General features: G+C 58.3%; 1 protein-coding gene and 1 long non-coding RNA gene across 2 annotated transcripts in view; both read left to right on the forward strand.

The window, feature by feature from the left end:
* The first annotated feature begins 1,454 nt into the window (after positions 1-1,454).
* On the forward strand, positions 1,455-3,303 carry LOC144954657 (uncharacterized). Its single transcript, XR_013641309.1, has 3 exons — positions 1,455-2,431; positions 2,560-3,137; positions 3,266-3,303. It is a non-coding gene; the product is annotated as an uncharacterized LOC144954657 (long non-coding RNA).
* A 9,502-nt stretch (positions 3,304-12,805) lies between these two features.
* Positions 12,806-17,500, forward strand: part of LOC144954658 (uncharacterized) — a 28,465-nt gene continuing 23,770 nt past the window's right edge. The window contains exons 1-2 of the mRNA XM_078885102.1: positions 12,806-12,863; positions 15,978-16,211. Of these exons, the coding sequence (XP_078741228.1) occupies positions 12,821-12,863; positions 15,978-16,211 (277 nt within the window). The 5' untranslated portion in view covers positions 12,806-12,820. The remainder of the gene's footprint in view (positions 12,864-15,977; positions 16,212-17,500) is intronic.

Genomic DNA, 17,500 nt, shown 5'->3' on the forward strand with positions numbered 1-17,500 from the left:
GCGCAATCCTGGGGGTGCGTGTTGCGCAATCCTGGGGGTTGTGTTGCGCAATCCTGGGGTGTGTGTGTTGCGCAATCCTGGGGTGCGTGTTGCGCAATCCTGGGGTGTGTGTTGCGCAATCCTGGGGGGTGTGTTGCGCAATCCTGGGGTGCGTGTTGCGCAATCCTGGGGTGTGTGTTGCGCAATCCTGGGGTGTGTGTTGCGCAATCCTGGGGGTTGTGTTGCGCAATCCTGGGGTGCGTGTTGCGCAATCCTGGGGTGTGTGTTGCGCAATCCTGGGGGTGTGTGTTGCGCAATCCTGGGGTGTGTGTTGCGCAATCCTGGGGTTGTGTTGCGCAATCCTGGGGTGCGTGTTGCGCAATCCTGGGGGGTGTTGCGCAATCCTGGGGTGTGTGTTGCGCAATCCTGGGGTGTGTGTTGCGCAATCCTGGGGTGTGTGTTGCGCAATCCTGGGGTGTGTGTTGCGCAATCCTGGGGTGTGTGTTGCGCAATCCTGGGGTGTGTGTTGCGCAATCCTGGGGGGGTGTGTTGCGCAATCCTGGGGTGTGTGTTGCGCAATCCTGGGGTGTGTGTTGCGCAATCCTGGGGTGTGTGTTGCGCAATCCTGGGGTGTGTGTTGCGCAATCCTGGGGGGTGTGTTGCACAATCCTGGGGTGTGTGTTGCGCAATCCTGGGGTGTGTGTTGCGCAATCCTGGGGTGTGTGTTGCGCAATCCTGGGGTGTGTGTTGCGCAATCCTGGGGGGTGTGTTGCGCAATCCTGGGGTGTGTGTTGCGCAATCCTGGGGTGTGTGTTGCGCAATCCTGGGGTGTGTGTTGCGCAATCCTGGGGTGTGTGTTGCGCAATCCTGGGGGTGTGTGTTGCGCAATCCTGGGGTGTGTGTTGCGCAATCCTGGGGTGTGTGTTGCGCAATCCTGGGGGGTGTGTTGCACAATCCTGGGGTGTGTGTTGCGCAATCCTGGGGTGTGTGTTGCGCAATCCTGGGGTGTGTGTTGCGCAATCCTGGGGTGTGTGTTGCGCAATCCTGGGGTGTGTGTTGCGCAATCCTGGGGTGTGTGTTGCGCAATCCTGGGGTGTGTGTTGCGCAATCCTGGGGTGTGTGTTGCGCAATCCTGGGGGGTGTGTTGCACAATCCTGGGGTGTGTGTTGCGCAATCCTGGGGTGTGTGTTGCGCAATCCTGGGGGTGTGTGTTGCGCAATCCTGGGGGGTGTGTTGCGCAATCCTGGGGTGTGTGTTGCGCAATCCTGGGGTGTGTGTTGCGCAATCCTGGGGTGTGTGTTGCGCAATCCTGGGGTGTGTGTTGCGCAATCCTGGGGGTGTGTGTTGCGCAATCCTGGGGGTGTGTGTTGCGCAATCCTGGGGGGTGTGTTGCGCAATCCTGGGGTGTGTGTTGCGCAATCCTGGGGTGTGTGTTGCGCAATCCTGGGGGGTGTGTTGCACAATCCTGGGGTGTGTGTTGCGCAATCCTGGGGTGTGTGTTGCGCAATCCTGGGGTGTGTGTTGCGCAATCCTGGGGTTGTGTTGCGCAATCGGTTGTGGCAACTGGTTGCAGGTACGTCCGGACGCGCGCGCGCAACCGATTGCACGGGGCGGGGGGTGGGAGGGGTGGGGGCGCATGCACCTAAGGGACCGCGTCAATTTTACAATGCCGTTTAAGTTAAGGGACCGCGTCGATTTTTAGAGGTTAGGAATCACGTCTTTGTCGAACCCCTCCCGAGGGACCGCGTCGATTTGACCACTTTGCCCGTCGTCGTCACGCACGCCACACGTTGGCGCGAGGGACCGCGACGATTTGACGGTATATTAATCCACAGACACTAGGTTTAACATCACTGCACGAGGGACCGCGGCGATTTGACGGTATATTAACTTGTACTAACGGACAGTCATCATTACGCAAGGGACCGCGACGATTTGACAAGTTCTGGGAGCCGTCGACGTTAGGGACCGTGTCAAATTCCGCGACCGTTGAACTCAAGAGGCTGCAGCTTTATCACAGTGCAAGGGACCGCGTCGATTTGACGAAAGATCAACCCACAGACACATGAGGTTCATCACTGCACGAGGGGACCGCGACGATCTGACGGCAGATTAACGCGTAGACACTGTAGGTTTACCATCACTGCACGAGGGACCGCGACGATTTGACGGTAGATGAACGCGTAGACACTGTAGGTTTACCATCACTGCACGAGGGACCGCGACGATTTGACGGCAGATTAACGCGTAGACACTGTAGGTTTAACATCACTGCGCGAGGGACCGCGACGATTTGACGGTAGATTAACGCATAGACACTGTAGGTTTACCATCACTGCGCGAGGGACCGCGACGATTTGACGTCAGATTAACGCGTAGACACTGTAGGTTTACCATCACTGCACGAGGGACCGCGACGATTTGACGGTAGATGAACGCGTAGACACTGTAGGTTTACCATCAATGCACGAGGGACCGCGACGATTTGACGGTAGATTAACGCGTAGACACTGTAGGTTTAACATCACTGCGCGAGGGACCGCGACGATTTGACGTCAGATTAACGCGTAGACACTGTAGGTTTACCATCACTGCGCGAGGGACCGCGACGATTTGACGTCAGATTAACGCGTAGACACTGTAGGTTTAACATCACTGCGCGAGGGACCGCGACGATTTGACGTCAGATTAACGCGTAGACACTGTAGGTTTACCATCACTGCGCGAGGGACCGCGACGATTTGACGTCAGATTAACGCGTAGACACTGTAGGTTTAACATCACTGCACGAGGGACCGCGACGATTTGACGTCAGATTAACGCGTAGACACTGTAGGTTTACCATCACTGCGCGAGGGACCGCGACGATTTGACGGTAGATTAACGCGTAGACACTGTAGGTTTAACATCACTGCACGAGGGACCGCGACGATTTGACGGTAGATTAACGCGTAGACACTGTAGGTTTAACATCACTGCACGAGGGACCGCGACGATTTGACGGTAGATTAACGCGTAGACACTGTAGGTTTGACATCACTGCACGAGGGACCGCGACGATTTGACGGTGTAGATTAACGCGTAGACACTGTAGGTTTAACATCACTGCACGAGGGACCGCGACGATTTGACGGTAGATTAACGCGTAGACACTGTAGGTTTACCATCACTGCGCGAGGGACCGCGACGATTTGACGTCAGATTAACGCGTAGACACTGTAGGTTTACCATCACTGCGCGAGGGACCGCGACGATTTGACGGTAGATTAACGCGTAGACACTGTAGGTTTAACATCACTGCACGAGGGACCGCGACGATTTGACGGTAGATTAACGCGTAGACACTGTAGGTTTAACATCACTGCACGAGGGACCGCGACGATTTGACGGTAGATTAACGCGTAGACACTGTAGGTTTACCATCACTGCACGAGGGACCGCGACGATTTGACGTCAGATTAACGCGTAGACACTGTAGGTTTAACATCACTGCACGAGGGACCGCGACGATCTGACGGTAGATTAACGCGTAGACACTGTAGGTTTACCATCACTGCACGAGGGACCGCGACGATTTGACGGTAGATTAACGCGTAGACACTGTAGGTTTAACATCACTGCACGAGGGACCGCGACGATTTGACGGTAGATTAACGCGTAGACACTGTAGGTTTAACATCACTGCGCGAGGGACCGCGACGATTTGACGGTAGATTAACGCGTAGACACTGTAGGTTTAACATCACTGCACGAGGGACCGCGACGATTTGACGGTAGATTAACGCGTAGACACTGTAGGTTTAACATCACTGCACGAGGGACCGCGACGATTTGACGGTAGATTAACGCGTAGACACTGTAGGTTTAACATCACTGCGCGAGGGACCGCGACGATTTGACGGTAGATTAACGCGTAGACACTGTAGGTTTAACATCACTGCGCGAGGGACCGCGACGATTTGACGGTAGATTAACGCGTAGACACTGTAGGTTTAACATCACTGCGCGAGGGACCGCGACGATTTGACGGTAGATTAACGCGTAGACACTGTAGGTTTACCATCACTGCGCGAGGGACCGCGACGATTTGACGGTAGATTAACGCGTAGACACTGTAGGTTTAACATCACTGCGCGAGGGACCGCGACGATTTGACGGTAGATTAACGCGTAGACACTGTAGGTTTAACATCACTGCACGAGGGACCGCGACGATTTGACGGTAGATTAACGCGTAGACACTGTAGGTTTAACATCACTGCACGAGGGACCGCGACGATTTGACGGTAGATTAACGCGTAGACACTGTAGGTTTAACATCACTGCGCGAGGGACCGCGACGATTTGACGGTAGATTAACGCGTAGACACTGTAGGTTTAACATCACTGCGCGAGGGACCGCGACGATTTGACGGTAGATTAACGCGTAGACACTGTAGGTTTAACATCACTGCACGAGGGACCGCGACGATTTGACGTCAGATTAACGCGTAGACACTGTAGGTTTACCATCACTGCGCGAGGGACCGCGACGATTTGACGGCAGATTAACGCGTAGACACTGTAGGTTTGACATCACTGCGCGAGGGACCGCGACGATTTGACGGTAGATGAACGCGTAGACACTGTAGGTTTAACATCACTGCACGAGGGACCGCGACGATTTGACGGTAGATTAACGCGTAGACACTGTAGGTTTAACATCACTGCGCGAGGGACCGCGACGATTTGACGTCAGATTAACGCGTAGACACTGTAGGTTTGACATCACTGCGCGAGGGACCGCGACGATTTGACGGTAGATGAACGCGTAGACACTGTAGGTTTACCATCACTGCGCGAGGGACCGCGACGATTTGACGGTAGATTAACGCGTAGACACTGTAGGTTTAACATCACTGCGCGAGGGACCGCGACGATTTGACGTCAGATTAACGCGTAGACACTGTAGGTTTAACATCACTGCACGAGGGACCGCGACGATTTGACGGTAGATTAACGCGTAGACACTGTAGGTTTACCATCACTGCGCGAGGGACCGCGACGATTTGACGGTAGATTAACGCGTAGACACTGTAGGTTTAACATCACTGCGCGAGGGACCGCGACGATTTGACGGTAGATTAACGCGTAGACACTGTAGGTTTACCATCACTGCGCGAGGGACCGCGACGATTTGACGTCAGATTAACGCGTAGACACTGTAGGTTTAACATCACTGCACGAGGGACCGCGACGATTTGACGTCAGATTAACGCGTAGACACTGTAGGTTTAACATCACTGCGCGAGGGACCGCGACGATTTGACGGTATAGATGAACGCGTAGACACTGTAGGTTTAACATCACTGCGCGAGGGACCGCGACGATTTGACGGTATAGATGAACGCGTAGACACTGTAGGTTTAACATCACTGCACGAGGGACCGCGACGATTTGACGTCAGATTAACGCGTAGACACTGTAGGTTTAACATCACTGCGCGAGGGACCGCGACGATTTGACGGTATAGATGAACGCGTAGACACTGTAGGTTTAACATCACTGCACGAGGGACCGCGACGATTTGACGGTATAGATGAACGCGTAGACACTGTAGGTTTAACATCACTGCGCGAGGGACCGCGACGATTTGACGGTAGATTAACGCGTAGACACTGTAGGTTTAACATCACTGCACGAGGGACCGCGACGATTTGACGTCAGATTAACGCGTAGACACTGTAGGTTTAACATCACTGCGCGAGGGACCGCGACGATTTGACGGCAGATTAACGCGTAGACACTGTAGGTTTAACATCACTGCGCGAGGGACCGCGACGATTTGACGGTAGATTAACGCGTAGACACTGTAGGTTTAACATCACTGCGCGAGGGACCGCGACGATTTGACGGTAGATGAACGCGTAGACGTTGGAGGTGGTAACATTATGTAACGTGACTAATAAGTGCATTTCGTTATTAAATATTGTTACGATTAAACATCGCAATGTGAGTGCTTTTGTGCATCGCCAACATCATCATCACCATCATCACCATCATTACCATCAAAATCATTATCATCATCTCCATCATTACCATCATCATCACCATCATTACCATCATCACCATCATTACCATCAAAATCATTATCATCATCACCATCATTACCATCATCATCTCCATCATTATCATCATCACCATCATTACCATCAAAATCACCATCATTACCATCATTATCATCATCACCATCATTACCATCATCACCATCATTACCATCATTATCATCATCACCATCATTACCATCATTATCATCATCACCATCATTATCATCATCACCATCATTATCATCATCATCACCATCATTACCATCAAAATCAACCTTCATTACCATCAAAATCACCATCATCACCATCATTACCATCATCATCTCCATCATTACCATCAAAATCACCATCATCACCATCAAAATCACCATCATTACCATCATCATCTCCATCATTACCATCAAAATCACCATCATTATCATCGCCATTAACATCATCATCACCATCATTAACATAACCACGCCCACCTCGAGAACCCCGGAGAAGGGGGCGTGGCCTCGGAGTGTCCTGGCCACGCCCACCTCGAGAACCCTCGAGAAGGGGGCGTGGCCTCGGAGTGTCCTGGCCACGCCCACGAGAACCCTCGAGAAGGGGGCGTGGCCTCGGAGTGTCCTGGCCACGCCCACCTCGAGAACCCTGGAGAAGGGGGCGTGGCCTCGGAGTGTCCTGGCCACGCCCACCTCGAGAACCCTCGAGAAGGGGGCGTGGCCTCGGAGTGTCCTGGCCACGCCCACGAGAACGCTAGAGAAGGGGGCGTGGCCTCGGAGTGTTCTGGCCACGCCCACCACGAGAACCCTAGAGAAGGGGGCGTGGCCTCGGAGTGTCCTGGCCACGCCCACCTCGAGAACCCTGGAGAAGGGGGCGTGGCCTCGGAGTGTCCTGGCCACGCCCACCTCGAGAACCCTGGAGAAGGGGGCGTGGCCTCGGACTGTCCTGGCCACGCCCACCTCGAGAACCCGAGAGAAGGGGGCGTGGCCTCGGAGTGTCCTGGCCACGCCCACCTCGAGAACCCTAGAGAAGGGGGCGTGGCCTCGGACTGTCCTGGCCACGCCCACCTCGAGAACCCGAGAGAAGGGGGCGTGGCCTCGGACTGTCCTGGCCACGCCCACCTCGAGAACCCTAGAGAAGGGGGCGTGGCCTCGGAGTGTCCTGGCCACGCCCACCTCGAGAACCCTGGAGAAGGGGGCGTGGCCTCGGACTGTCCTGGCCACGCCCACCTCGAGAACCCTAGAGAAGGGGGCGTGGCCTCGGAGTGTCCTGGCCACGCCCACCTCGAGAACCCTGGAGAAGGGGGCGTGGCCTCGGAGTGTCCAGGCCACGCCCACCTCGAGAACCCTAGAGAAGGGGGCGTGGCCTCGGAGTGTCCTGGCCACGCCCACCTCGAGAACCCTGGAGAAGGGGGCGTGGCCTCGGAGTGTCCTGGCCACGCCCACCTCGAGAACCCTGGAGAAGGGGGCGTGGCCTCGGAGTGTCCTGGCCACGCCCACCACGAGAACCCTGGAGAAGGGGGCGTGGCCTCGGAGTGTCCTGACCACGCCCACCTCGAGAACCCTGGAGAAGGGGGCGTGGCCTCGGAGTGTCCTGACCACGCCCACCTCGAGAACCCTAGAGAAGGGGGCGTGGCCTCGGAGTGTCCTGGCCACGCCCACCTCGAGAACCCTGGAGAAGGGGGCGTGGCCTCGGAGTGTCCTGGCCACGCCCACCTCGAGAACCCTAGAGAAGGGGGCGTGGCCTCGGAGTGTCCTGGCCACGCCCACCTCGAGAACCCTAGAGAAGGGGGCGTGGCCTCGGAGTGTCCTGGCCACGCCCACCTCGAGAACCCTGGCGAAGGGGGCGTGGCCTCGGAGTGTCCTGGCCACGCCCACCACAAGAACCCTAGAGAAGGGGGCGTGGCCTCGGAGTGTCCTGGCCATGCCCACTTTCGAGAACCCTGGAGAAGGGGGCGTGGCCTCGGAGTGTCTTGGCCACGCCCACCTCGAGAACCCTGGCGAAGGGGGCGTGGCCTCGGAGTGTCCTGGCCACGCCCACCACAAGAACCCTAGAGAAGGGGGCGTGGCCTCGGAGTGTCCTGGCCATGCCCACTTTCGAGAACCCTAGAGAAGGGGGCGTGGCCTCGGAGTGTCCTGACCACGCCCACCTCGAAAACCCTAGAGAAGGGGGCGTGGCCTCGGAGTGTCCTGGCCACGCCCACCTCGAGAACCCTAGAGAAGGGGGCGTGGCCTCGGAGTGTCCTGGCCACGCCCACCTCGAGAACCATAGAGAAGGGGGCGTGGCCTCGGAGTGTCCTGGCCACGCCCACCTCGAGAACCCGAGAGAAGGGGGCGTGGCCTCGGAGTGTCCTGACCACGCCCACCTCGAGAACCCTAGAGAAGGGGGCGTGGCCTCGGAGTGTCCTGGCCACGCCCACCTCGAGAACCCGAGAGAAGGGGGGCGTGGCCTCGGAGTGTCCTGGCCACGCCCACCTCGAGAACCCGAGAGAAGGGGGCGTGGCCTCGGAGTGTCCTGGCCACGCCCACCTCGAGAACCCGATAGAAGGGGGCGTGGCCTCGGAGTGTCCTGGCCACGCCCACCTCGAGAACCCGAGAGAAGGGGGCGTGGCCTCGGAGTGTCCTGGCCACGCCCACCTCCAGAACCCTAGAGAAGGGGGCGTGGCCTCGGAGTGTCCTGGCCACGCCCACCTCGAGAACCCCAGAGAAGGGGGCGTGGCCTCGGAGTGTCCTGGCCACGCCCACCTCGAGAACCCGAGAGAAGGGGGCGTGGCCTCGGAGTGTCCTGGCCACGCCCACCTCGAGAACCCCAAAGGGGGCGTGGCCTCGGAGTGTCCTGGCCACGCCCACCTCGAGAACCCTAGAGAAGGGGGCGTGGCCTCGGAGTGTCCTGGCCACGCCCACCTCGAGGACCCTAGAGAAGGGGGCGTGGCCTCGAGGTGGATGAGTGAGTGGTGAGTGAGTAAGTGGGTGGGTGAGTGGGTGGGGGAGTGGGTTGGTGAGTGGGTGGGTGAGTGGGTGGGTGGGGGAGTGGGTGGGTGAGTGGGTGGGTGGTTGAGTGGCTGGGTGAGTGGGTGAGTGGGTGAGTGTGTTCGTGGGAGGGTGAGTGGGTGAGAGAATGAGTGGGTGAGTGGGTGGCTGGGTGAGTGGGTGGGGGAGTGGGTGGGTGAGTGGGTGGGTAGGTGAGTGGGTGGGTGGGTGAGTGGCTGGGTGAGTGGGTGAGTGTGTTCGTGGGAGGGTGAGTGGGTGGGTCAGTGGGTGAGTGGGTGAGTGGGTGGCTGGGTGAGTGGGTGGGTGAGTGGGTGGCTGGGTGAGTGGGTGGGTGAGTGGGTGGCTGGGTGAGTGGGTGGCTGGGTGAGTGGGTGAGTGGCTGGGTGAGTGGCTGGGTGAGTGGGGGAGTGGGTGGGTGAGTGGGTGAGTGGGTGGGTGAGTGGGTGGGTGAGTGAGTGGGTGAGTGAGTTGGTGGGTGAGTGGGTGAGTGGCTGGGTGAGTGGGGGAGTGGGTGGGTGAGTGGGTGAGTGAGTGGGTGGCTGAGTGAGTGGGTGAGTGGGTGGGGTGGCTGGGTGGCTGGGTGAGTGGGGGAGTGGGTGGGTGGGTGAGTGAGTGGGTGGGGTGGCTGGGTGAGTGGGTGAGTGTGTTCGTGGGAGGGTGAGTGGGTGGGTCAGTGGGTGAGTGGGTGGCTGGGTGAGTGGGTGGCTGGGTGAGTGGGTGAGTGGCTGGGTGAGTGGCTGGGTGAGTGGGGGAGTGGGTGGGTGAGTGGGTGAGTGGGTGAGTGGGTGAGTGGGGGAGTGGGTGGGTGAGTGGGTGGGTGAGTGGGTGAGTGGGTGGGGGAGTGGGTGGGTGAGTGGGTGGGTGAGTGGGTGGGGGAGTGGGTGAGTGAGTGGGTGGGGGAGTGGGTGGGTGAGTGGGTGGGGGAGTGGGTGGGTGAGTGGGTGAGTGGGTGGGGGAGTGGGTGAGTGAGTGGGTGGGTGAGTGGGTGGGTGAGTGGGTGGGGGAGTGGGTGGGTGAGTGGGTGGGGGAGTGGGTGGGTGAGTGGGTGGGTGAGTGGGTGGGGGAGTGGGTGGGTGAGTGGGTGGGGGAGTGGGTGGGTGAGTGGGTGGGGGAGTGGGTGGGGGAGTGGGTGGGGGAGTGGGTGGGTGAGTGGGTGAGTGAGTGGGTGGGTGAGTGGGTGGGGGAGTGGGTGAGTGAGTGGGTGGGGGAGTGGGTGGGGGAGTGGGTGGGGGAGTGGGTGGGTGAGTGGGTGGGGGAGTGGGTGGGGGAGTGGGTGGGGGAGTGGGTGGGTGAGTGGGTGAGTGAGTTTGTGGGTGAGTGGGTGGGTGAGTGGGTGGGGGAGTGGGTGAGTGAGTGGGTGGGTGAGTGGGTGGGTGAGTGGGTGGGGGAGTGGGTGGGTGAGTGGGTGGGGCAGTGGGTGGGTGAGTGGGTGGGGGAGTGGGTGGGTGAGTGGGTGGGTGAGTGGGTGGGGGAGTGGGTGAGTGAGTGGGTGAGTGGGTGGGTGGGTGAGTGGGTGGGTGAGTGGGTGGGGGAGTGGGTGGGTGAGTGGGTGGGGCAGTGGGTGGGTGAGTGGGTGGGGGAGTGGGTGGGTGAGTGGGTGGGTGAGTGGGTGGGGGAGTGGGTGAGTGAGTGGGTGAGTGGGTGGGTGGGTGAGTGGGTGGGTGAGTGGGTGGGGGAGTGGGTGGGTGAGTGGGTGGGTGAGTGGGTGGGTGAGTGGGTGGGGGAGTGGGTGGGTGAGTGGGTGGGGGAGTGGGTGGGTGAGTGGGTGGGTGAGTGGGTGGGTGAGTGGGTGGGTGAGTGGGTGGGGCAGTGGGTGGGTGAGTGGCTGGGTGAGTGGGTGAGTGGCTGGGTGAGTGAGTGAGTGGGTGGGGTAGCTGGGTGAGTGGGTGAGTGGGTGAGTGAGTGGGTGAGTGAGTGGGTGAGTGAGTAAGTGAGTGAGTGGGTGACTGAGTGAGTGGGTGAGTGAGTGAGTGGGTGAGTGGGTGAGTGAGTGGGTGAGTGGCTGGGTGGTAGAGATCCGGAGAAACTCTCACGGAGAATCAGAGACCCACAGGTTCATCGTATTGATGTACATTGCTCTGCAATTACTGGGTACCCACCATCACCACCATCACCACCATCACCACCATCACCACCATCACCATCATCACCACCATCACCACCACCATCACCACCACCATCACCACCACCACCACCACCACCATCACCACCATCACCACCATCACCATCATCACCACCATCACCACCACCATCACCACCACCATCACCACCACCACCACCACCACCATCACCACCATCACCATCATCACCACCATCACCACCACCATCACCACCACCATCACCACCACCATCACCACCACCACCACCACCATCACCACCACCACCATCACCACCATCACCATCACCACCACCATCACCACCACCATCACCACCACCATCACCACCACCATCACCACCACCACCACCACCACCATCACCACCATCACCATCATCACCACCATCACCACCATCACCATCATCACCATCACCACCACCACCACCACCATCACCACCATCACCATCACCACCACCATCACCACCATCACCATCATCACCACCATCACCACCACCATCACCATCACCACCACCACCATCATCACCACCACCATCATCACCACCACCACCATCATCATCACCACCACCACCATCACCACCACCACCACCATCACCACCACCACCACCATCACCACCACCACCATCACCACCACCACCATCACCACCACCACCATCACCATCATCAACATCACCATCACCACCACCATCACCACCATCACCACCACCACCATCATCACCACCACCATCACCACCATCACCACCACCACCATCACCACCACCACGACCTCCTGTAGACCAGGCGATGTCGTCATCATTTCCCGCCTCAGCTCCGCCCATCATCACCTGACCACGCCCACCGAGTTCCAAGCTCCGCCCACCCAGTTCCAAGCTCCGCCCACCGAGTTCCAAGCTCCGCCCACCTCCGCAAGGACGAATCAGGGGCCAGACCACGCCCATTTTAATTAGCATAGTCCCGCCCACTTTACCCCAAGCCCCGCCCCCTATGTCCGAGCTCCTGTCTCCGCCCACATCGCCGTTAGACCACGCCCACTAGTCGAGTAGCCACGCCCAGGTTCCGGTTGAAGCTCCGCCCACTCCGCGTGTGGACACGCCCACAACCACCACCCTGCAACAGGAAGTCTGCGGAGAGAGGAGATCGTGCAGAGGGAGCGGAGGGAGAGAGGGGAGGGGGGAGAGAGCGAGAGAGGGAGGGGGGAGAGAGGGGGGGGGTAGCAGAGGGGGGAGAGGGGGAGGGAGGGGTGGGAGGGGAGAGGGGGGGGGACCAGAGGGAGGGGGGGGGGAGCAGAGGGGGGAGAGGGGGTGGGAGAGGGGGTAGAGCAGAGGGGGGAGAGAGAGGGGGACAGGGAGAGGGGGGGAGAGGGGGGGGAGAGAGAGGGGGGGGGGGAGCGCGGAGGGAGAGGGGGGGAGAGAGGGGGAGTAGCAGAGGGGGGGGGTGGGGGGGGAAGGAGAGAGGGGAGGGAGGGGGGGCCAGAGGGAGAGGGGGGAGAGGGAGAGAGGGGGGGAGAGGGGGAGGGAGGGGGGAGGAGCAGGGGGGGGGGAGAGTGGGAGCAGGGGGGAGGGAGTGGGAGGGAGGGAGGGGGAGAGGGAGGGGGTGAGAGTGGGTGGGAGGGGCAGAGGGGGGAGCAGGGGAGGGAGAGAGGGGGGGGGGAGAGGGGGGGGTGCGATGCGCGCTTGGAGCGACTCTGGGAGCGATCTTCCAGGTTCAGGTGAGAGGGGGAGGGGGACATCCGGGTCCTTCTGGGGAACGAGAGACCCGGATGTTGGTAGCTGGTGACCCGGATGTCCCATAGGGTTCAGTGTTAATCAGTGAGACTCCCACAGGGTTCGGTGAGTGAGTGGGTGGGTGAGTGGGTGGGTGAGTGGGTGGGTGGGTGGGTGAGTGGGTGGGTGGGTGGGTGAGTGGGTGGGTGGGTGAGTGGGTGAGTGGGTGAGTGGGTGGGTGAGTGAGTGAGTGAGTGGGTGGGTGGGTGAGTGAGTGGGTGGGTGGGTGGGTGAGTGAGTGGGTGAGTGGGTGAGTGGGTGGGTGGGTGAGTGAGTGGGTGGGTGGGTGGGTGAGTGAGTGGGTGGGTGGGTGGGTGAGTGAGTGGGTGGGTGGGTGAGTGGGTGGGTGAGTGGGTGGGTGAGTGGGTGGGTGAGTGGGTGGGTGAGTGGGTGGGTGAGTGAGTGAGTGAGTGGGTGGGTGGGTGAGTGAGTGAGTGGGTGGGTGGGTGGATGGGTGAGTGGGTGAGTGGGTGGATGACTGAGTAGGTGAGTGGGTGGATGGGTGAGTGGGTGGGTGACTGGGTGGGTGGGTGGGTAGGTTGGTTGGTGAGTGAGTGGGTGGGTGAGTGGGTGAGTGAGTGGGTGAGTGGGTAGATGGGTGAGTGGGTGAGTGGGTGGGTGGGTGAGTGGGTGAGTGGGTGGATGGGTGAGTGGGTGGGTGACTGGGTGGGTGGGTGGGTAGGTTGGTTGGTGAGTGAGTGGGTGGGTGAGTGGGTGAGTGAGTGGGTGAGTGGGTAGATGGGTGAGTGGGTGAGTGGGTGGGTGGGTGAGTGGGTAGATGGGTGAGTGGGTGAGTGGGTGGGTGGGTGAGTGGGTGAGTGGGTGGATGACTGAGTAGGTGAGTGGGTGGATGGGTGAGTGGGTGGGTGACTGGGTGGGTGGGTAGGTGGGTGAGTAGGTGAGTGGGTGGATGGGTGAGTGGGTGGGTGACTGGGTGGGTGGGTAGGTGGGTGAGTGGGTGAGTGGGTGGATGGGTGAGTTGGTGGGTGAGTGGGTGGATGGGCGTCATGTAATTTATTTTTTAATGAACAGCTAATACGTGAAATGTAACATTGAAATTATTATTTAACAAATCGATCACCAATTTAATTGATTATTTACCCAATAATTTACGTATTTCATCGCTAATTTACGTAACATATGCTATTTATAATTTTTTTAACCAGTAAAAAGAATGTTTATTTGACGCATTATTTATTTATTTTTATTTCCATAGATTGCCCATTTCATCGATTATTTAATACATTTTGTACACTTGATTATGTATTTAATTGGGTGGGTGAATGACTGGGTGGGTGAGTGGATGGGTAGGTAGGTTGGTGGGTGGGTGGGTGAGTGAGTGAGTGTGGATGGGTGAGTGGGTGGGTGAGTGGGTGAGTGGGTGAGTGGGTGGGTGAGTGAGTGGGTGGGTGGGTGAGTGAGTGAGTGGGTGGGTGGGTGAGTGAGTGAGTGGGTGGGTGAGTGAGTGGGTGAGTGAGTGGGTGGGTGGGTGGGTGAGTGAGTGAGTGGGTGAGTGAGTGGGTGGGTGGGTGGGTGAGTGAGTGAGTGAGTGGGTGGGTGGGTGAGTGAGTGGGTGGGTGGGTGGATGAGTGGGTGAGTGGGTGAGTGGGTGGGTGAGTGAGTGGGTGAGTGGGTGGGTGAGTGGGTGGGTGGGTGAGTGGGTGGGTGGGTGAGTGAGTGGGTGGGTGGGTGAGTGGGTGGGTGGGTGAGTGGGTAGGTGGGTGGGTGAGTGAGTGGGTGGGTGGGTGAGTGGGTGGGTGAGTGGGTGAGTGGGTGGGTGGGTGAGTGAGTGGGTGGGTGGGTGAGTGAGTGGGTGGGTGAGTGAGTGGGGTGGGTGAGTGGGTGGGTGGGTGGGTGAGTGGGTGGGTGGGTGAGTGGGTGGGTGGGTGGGTGGGTGAGTGGGTGGGTGGGTGAGTGGGTAGGTGGGTGGGTGAATGAGTGAGTGGGTGGGTGGGTGAGTGGGTGGGTGGGTGGGTGAGTGGGTGGGTGGGTGGGTGAGTGGGTGGGTGGGTGGGTGAGTGGGTGGGTGAGTGAGTGAGTGGGTGGGTGAGTGAGTGGGTGAGTGAGTGGGTGGGTGGGTGAGTGAGTGAGTGGGTGAGTGAGTGGGTGGGTGGGTGGGTGAGTGAGTGAGTGAGTGAGTGGGGTGGGTGGGTGAGTGAGTGGGGTGGGTGGGTGGATGAGTGGGTGAGTGGGTGAGTGGGTGGGTGAGTGAGTGGGTGAGTGGGTGGGTGAGTGGGTGGGTGGGTGAGTGGGTGGGTGAGTGAGTGAGTGGGTGGGTGGGTGAGTGGGTGGGTGGGTGAGTGGGTAGGTGGGTGGGTGAGTGAGTGGGTGGGTGGGTGAGTGGGTGGGTGAGTGGGTGGGTGAGTGGGTGGGTGGGTGAGTGAGTGGGTGGGTGGGTGAGTGAGTGGGTGGGTGAGTGAGTGGGTGGGTGAGTGGGTGGGTGGGTGGGTGAGTGGGTGGGTGGGTGAGTGGGTGGGTGGGTGGGTGGGTGAGTGGGTGGGTGGGTGAGTGGGTAGGTGGGTGGGGTGAATGAGTGAGTGGGTGGGTGGGTGAGTGGGGTGGGTGGGTGGGTGGGTGAGTGGGTGGGTGGGTGGGTGAGTGGGTGGGTGGGTGGGTGAGTGGGTGGGTGAGTGAGTGGGTGGGTGGGTGAGTGAGTGGGTGGGTGAGTGGGTGAGTGGGTGGGTGAGTGGGGTGAGTGGGTAGGTTGGTGGGTGGGTGAGTGGGTGAGTGGGTAGGTTGGTGGGTGAGTGGGTAGGTGAGTGGGTAGGTGAGTGGGTGAGTGGGTAGATGGGTGAGTGGGTGAGTGGGTGAGTGGGTGGATGACTGAGTAGGTGAGTGCGTGGATGGGTGTCATGTAATTTATTTTTTAATGAACAGCTAATACGTGAAATGTAACATTGAAATTATTATTTAACAAATCGATCACCAATTTAATTGATTATTTACCCAATACTATACGTATTTCATCGCTAATTTACGTAACATATACTATTTATATTTTTTTTATCCAGTAAAATACATTTTTATTTGACGCTTTATTTATTTATTTTTATTTCCAGATCGCCAACCTGAGGACGATTGCAGCAATCCATTCTCCTTCAGGGAATTCCTCAAAAGCAGACCTGGAGGGGGCGGAGCCAACGCATCGGTGGGCGTGGCCAACGTGTCGGTGGGAGGAGCCAGCGCGTCGGCGGGCGGAGCCAACGCGTCGGTGGGCGGAGCCTGTGTGGCAGGGGGCGTTGCCGGTGGTGGAGGGGGCGTGGTCACGACTTGCCCACGTGACTCCTACACAGGTGTGTAGTGTGTGTAGTGTGTGTGTGATGTGTGTGTGTGTGGTGTGTGTGTGTGATGTGTGTGTGGTGTGTGTGTGGTGTGTGTGTGGTGTGTGTGTGGTGTGTGTGTGATGTGTGTGTGATGTGTGTGTGGTGTGTGTGTGGTGTGTGTGTGGTGTGTGTGTGGTGTGTGTGTGGTGTGTGTGATGATGTGTGTGTGTGGTGTGTGTGATGTGTGGTGTAGTGTGTGTAGTGTGTGTGTGATGTGTGTGTAGTGTGTGTGTGATGTGTGTGGTGTGTGTGATGTGTGGTGTAGTGTGTGTAGTGTGTGTGTGATGTGTGTGTGGTGTGTGTGTGATGTGTGTGTGATGTGTGTGTAGTGTGTGTGTGATGTGTGTGGTGTGTGTGATGTGTGGTGTAGTGTGTGTAGTGTGTGTGTGATGTGTGTGTGGTGTGTGTGTGATGTGTGTGATGTGTGTGTGTGGTGTGTGTGTGGTGTGTGTGATGTGTGGTGTAGTGTGTGTGTAGTGTGTGTGTGATGTGTGTGTGATGTGTGGTGTGTGTGTGATGTGTGTGTGTGATGTGTGTGTGTGTGATGTGTGTGGTGTAGTGTGTGTGTGGTGTAGTGTGTGTGTGGTGTGTGGTGTGTGTGTGGTGTGTGTGTGATGTGTGTGTGGTGTGTGTGTGATGTGTGGTGTAGTGTGTGTGTGGTGTAGTGTGTGTGTGATGTGTGTGTGTGATGTGTGTGTGGTGTGTGTGTGGTGTGTGTGTGATGTGTGTGTGATGTGTGTGTGGTGTGTGTGTGGTGTGTGTGTGGTGTGTGTGTGGTGTGTGTGTGGTGTGTGTGTGGTGTAGTGTGTGTGTGGTGTGTGTGTGGTGTGTGTGATGTGTGGTGTAGTGTGTGTGTGGTGTAGTGTGTGTGTGATGTGTGTGTGTGATGTGTGTGTGGTGTGTGTGATGTGTGTGTGATGTGTGGTGTAGTGTGTGTAGTGTGTGTGTGATGTGTGTGTAGTGTGTGTGTGATGTGTGGTGTAGTGTGTGTGGTGTGATGTGTGTGTGGTGTGTGTGTGGTGTGTGTGTGTGTGGTGTAGTGTGTGTGTGGTGTGTGTGTGATGTGTGTGTGATGTGTGTAGTGTGTGTGTGTGGTGTAGTGTGTGTGTGGTGTGTGTGTGTGGTGTGTGTGTGTGTGTGTGGTGGTGTAGTGTGTGTGTGGTGTGTGTGATGTGTGGTGTAGTGTGTGTGTGGTGTGTGTGTGTGATGTAGTGGTGTAGTGTGTGTGTGTGTAGTGTGTGTGTGATGTGTGTAGTGTG

Source organism: Lampetra fluviatilis, unplaced genomic scaffold (assembly GCF_964198595.1).
Source record: "Lampetra fluviatilis unplaced genomic scaffold, kcLamFluv1.1 SCAFFOLD_773, whole genome shotgun sequence".
Taxonomy (NCBI): domain Eukaryota; kingdom Metazoa; phylum Chordata; class Hyperoartia; order Petromyzontiformes; family Petromyzontidae; genus Lampetra; species Lampetra fluviatilis.